Here is a 4,105-nt window from a genome sequence, read left to right as displayed (position 1 = left end):
GAAAATCGCATAGAGAGTTTTTTAAAACTTTGAGTTTTCACGCGTTCTATCACTTTTAAATTTTTTTCAACAGAACTTTCTCTCTCTGTTCGATCAGTCAAGGATTCAAGCTCATTTTTTTGTCGTTTTCCTTCAAACTTCTTGCAAGGTTTTTGTCTTCTAAGGTCGTAAGATCCTTTTGCCCCTCCTTTTTCATTTATTTTCATGTTTCATGCATTTTTGTCATGCGTTTTGGGGATATTTTGAACCTAAGGAAAATTTGGGGATTTTGATGTTTTCAATCTTTTCTTTCCAAATTGATAATTGGGTTTTTGTTGTGGGATGATATAAATCTGATCCTTATGAATTAATTTGATTAATTTGTTGATTTGGGAAAATTTTAATTTTCTAGGGCTTGAAACTACTCGAATTGGGGTTTTGTTCAATTGAGCATTAATTGATAAAATTGGCTTGTTAGATTGATTATGATCAATTGATCAATTTGTTGAGATTTGTGAAAGTGGGTTTTCAAAATTTGGGGTTTTTGATATAAACTCTATGCTCAAGCCAATTTTGTGATTTTAAAGTGCATTGAACTTATTCTCATTGCATTAGAGCATGCATCATGTGTTGCTGTTGTTCATGCATCATATAGATTGTTATTTTCTATATATTTTTGTGCTAACTTGCAGTCTGCCCCTGGTTTTTTTTTTCTCTATCTCTTTTGTGTCTGTCCTTTTGATCCTTAGTATCATGGTTAGGAAAACTAGAGCTCATAGGACCTCCACCTCTACTTCTTTTCCCACCTTTGATCATGAGAGGTTCCTTAGTGAGAAAAACCAAGAAACTTATGAGAAGCTAAACATTCGTAGGAATGTATAGGCAAAGAGGAAGGTTTTGTTAGATGAGTCAGATGGTGAGATTTGGAGAAATTTTGAGTGTAGGGGTTGGCTTCCTTTGCTGGACATTTCACATCCCCCTCCGACTGCCTTGATCGGAGAGTTCTACTCGAATCTCTTGGTCTACTCCTATGATTCCAACACTCAGGTGAAGAGTTGGATATAGGGTGAAACCATTACTCCTTCGGTAGTGGCTGATGCTCCCCCATCTTCTGCTTCGAATGTTTCTAGCATTCGTCGTGATTTGGACACTGTCATGACAGTTCAGGCAGCTCATGGTTAGCTGTTGGTGGACGTGCTTACTGAGCTTCAGGCTTTGAGAGCAATTTTGGCGAGTTTTAGACGGTCACCTCCTCCACCTCCTTTTGATGATGAGTGATTGCCCTTTGGCAATTCGTTACAAAAAGGGAGAGTACATATGGATATGAGATTTTATTGAATAGGGGAGATTTTTTGTTGTTTTGGAGCTATGGAGCTTTAGATTGTATCTAGGTGCTTCATCATGTATTTATATTTTTTGGCTCATGATGTATATTGTTTTATTTGAATTGTCTATGATAGGAGGAGATAATGTGATGTGTTTATTTTTGTTACTTGTTTCACATTGTGCTACATTGATTATTAATTTATATTTATGATGTTATTCATGTTATATGTCTTGTAGTTTATGTTATGTGAAATCAAGAATTTATTTTGTTTTACTTGTATTTTCCACACATGCGTTTGTGTTTGTTAAGTGTTACAGGAATATACAAGTTGATTCAGTCATTCTGCTGTTTATACTTACAACTGATAGATAGTAGTTAGGTTGAATTTGTTTTGTTGGGCAATGTTTTGTAATGGACTGTTTTTGTAAACTTTGAGCACTTTGTTTAGTTTGTGTTTTGTCACGGATTGCCAAAGGGGGAATTTGTTGAGTTTTAAGACTTTAGGTTTAAATGTATTAGAACTTCAATTTGTAATATTGGCAAACCATGATCAAAACATTTAGTCTTATTTTAGACTTGCTCAAAGTATGTTTAAATGTAAAGTTGGAATCGAGTGTATTATAGGATTTATTGTGTAAATCTGCCTGGCTCGATCGATCGAAAATTAAATTCGATCGATCAAAACTCGTGCAGATTGTTTTTCTGCAAAATTTTTCCAACTCAGTAAGCCCGTTTGACATGTAGGGTTTTATGCTTTGCCTTAAGTATAAAAGGAAAAACTCTAGCCACGTTTTGAAGTTGCTCTTTATGCTGTGTGTGTGAATTTTTTGTAAGATCTAGAGGTGTTTGCCTTCATACACACTTAGGGTTTCCAATCTTAAGATTGATGTAAAGAGTTTAGTGATCAATTCAGTTGCTGTTTTCAAGAGCTTAAAGATACACAAGCAGGAGTGCTTGTACTTGCTGTGAATCCAAGAAAGAATTAGTCCGTAGACTCGGAGCTGTCACGTAGTCGTGGTAGTAAGTTTCTTACTCGAGGTAGTAATAGGATGTTAGTGGTCTAAGTCACTATTGTGTAAACTTCAATTCTTTCATAGTAGATTTGTTTTATCTTGAAGATAGTTAGGTTAAATCCTTCCCAGGTTTTTTACCGGTTTGGTTTTTCTGGATTATCATATCATTGTGTTCTTTATATTTCCGCTGCTTTACATGATATGATTTTTTTTTTTTTTTTTAACCTAGATCTGAATAATAAACCTAAGTATTCACTTGGTTAATTAATTAGATTTAACAATCTAGTTTTACAGGGGACTAAAAACGTACACTCCATATTTAGAAGTTTTCTAGAAAGAAAAGACAAAAAAAGAAAAGGAAATTAGAGATGGTTAGTAAGCACTCATCAAGGCTAATCTCATGCAATATCCAGCGATAGGGGTTGTTGTTGTCCTCGTCGTTAGACTTGGACTTCTCGGTCTTGACGTTGTTTTTCTCATAATGGTAAGTCTTTTTTATTCCGATTCTTTGTCTTTCGTTTTGGTAGGCACAATAAAAAATATCGCTGGAATTATTATCACCTTTCCAACAACCTTTGCCGATGCTTCTCTTGCAACGACGGTTGGACTTGGAAGAGACCCTCTTCAATCTTGTGAAGAAGAACATCTCTTCTTTGTTCCGTATACAGTTTTTAGCTTCTTCCATCTTCTCCCAAATCTGCCATGGTTCTTCAGTGCCGTAAAGATCGCGTTCTGGGATTACTTCAAGGCATTTACAGTAGGAAATTTCCGTGGCCTTGGGATGAAGATAGTGAACCACTAGCACTTCGTCTAGTGGATCAAACACGAACCTGCCTGGCCATTCAAGCGTCGATGAGGATGAAGATGATAATACAGCCTCCATTGTTTGATTCTTGCTCTCCGTGTTTCTACAAATGTGCTTTGTGTGAGCGTAGGATAGGTTTAACACGGTATTTATATATTTTTTTGCAACCACGATCCTTTTCTGTACGGATATGGATTCCTTGCCAAAAAAGAAAAAAAAAATGATACTTGAGTCGGCCCTAAATTTTAACTGACTTTAATTAGAGTTAAAAAGTATACGATTATACTAGAGTAGAATTCTATCTTGTACCAACAAAATATATATATATATATATTTATATATATGTGTTATAGCCCTGAGAAGAAGTTAGATATCATTTATGGTAGAATTAATCTTATTATTTTCTTTATAGATAGCATTTTTGTTTTTCTTTTTTGGCCCTATTTCTTGGTTTTTAATGTTTAAGATTATGTTCTTGCATAAACTCATTACTGTTAGATATACTCACAACAATAACACAAATTAGTAAAATGCTCAAGGGAATACAAACTGCATATTTGAAAAGCATAATTGCTTCAAAATCAATACATAATTTGCATTTGCTTAAATCTCATGAAATTTAACTCTCTAAATTAACTTTCGAAACTAAATAATTCCCTAACTCATTCAACCACACACACGTGTATATATATATATATATTTATATATCCTGAACTCCAAAAATCTCTTGTTTAACAAAAAAGTAATGCATAAACGCTGCATTCGACTGGGAAATGAACCCCAAAAAGGCCAACATATTTTGCAATCTATCACATTGGTTTCTGAAGTCAAATATTCAAATAAACCACAAAACGGACCCCAAAAAAAGGATTGATTTTTATGTACTGGACTTCTATTGATTATTTTATTGCTTACCCAATACAATTTGCGATCTGCAATCTTTTTAATATTATTATTTATTTATTCAGATGTCACTCAATA

The 4,105-nt window shown here is 34.2% G+C and overlaps 1 protein-coding gene across 1 annotated transcript; it reads right to left on the bottom strand.

Moving 5' to 3' along the window:
- Positions 1-1,022: 1,022 nt before the first annotated feature.
- LOC115981400 (NAC domain-containing protein 41-like) lies at positions 1,023-3,202 on the bottom strand. The gene is made up of 2 exons (XM_031103537.1): positions 2,881-3,202; positions 1,023-1,129 (listed from the first exon to the last, which is right to left on the bottom strand). Exons 1-2 carry the CDS (start codon positions 3,200-3,202, stop codon positions 1,023-1,025), a joined length of 429 nt encoding a protein of 142 aa, XP_030959397.1.
- Between the last annotated feature and the right edge of the window lie 903 nt (positions 3,203-4,105).

This window comes from Quercus lobata, chromosome 3, assembly GCF_001633185.2.
Source record: "Quercus lobata isolate SW786 chromosome 3, ValleyOak3.0 Primary Assembly, whole genome shotgun sequence".
Lineage (NCBI taxonomy): Eukaryota > Viridiplantae > Streptophyta > Magnoliopsida > Fagales > Fagaceae > Quercus > Quercus lobata.
The sequence above is the reverse complement of the archived record's forward strand: the minus strand, read 5'-3'. Positions and strand labels throughout refer to the sequence as shown.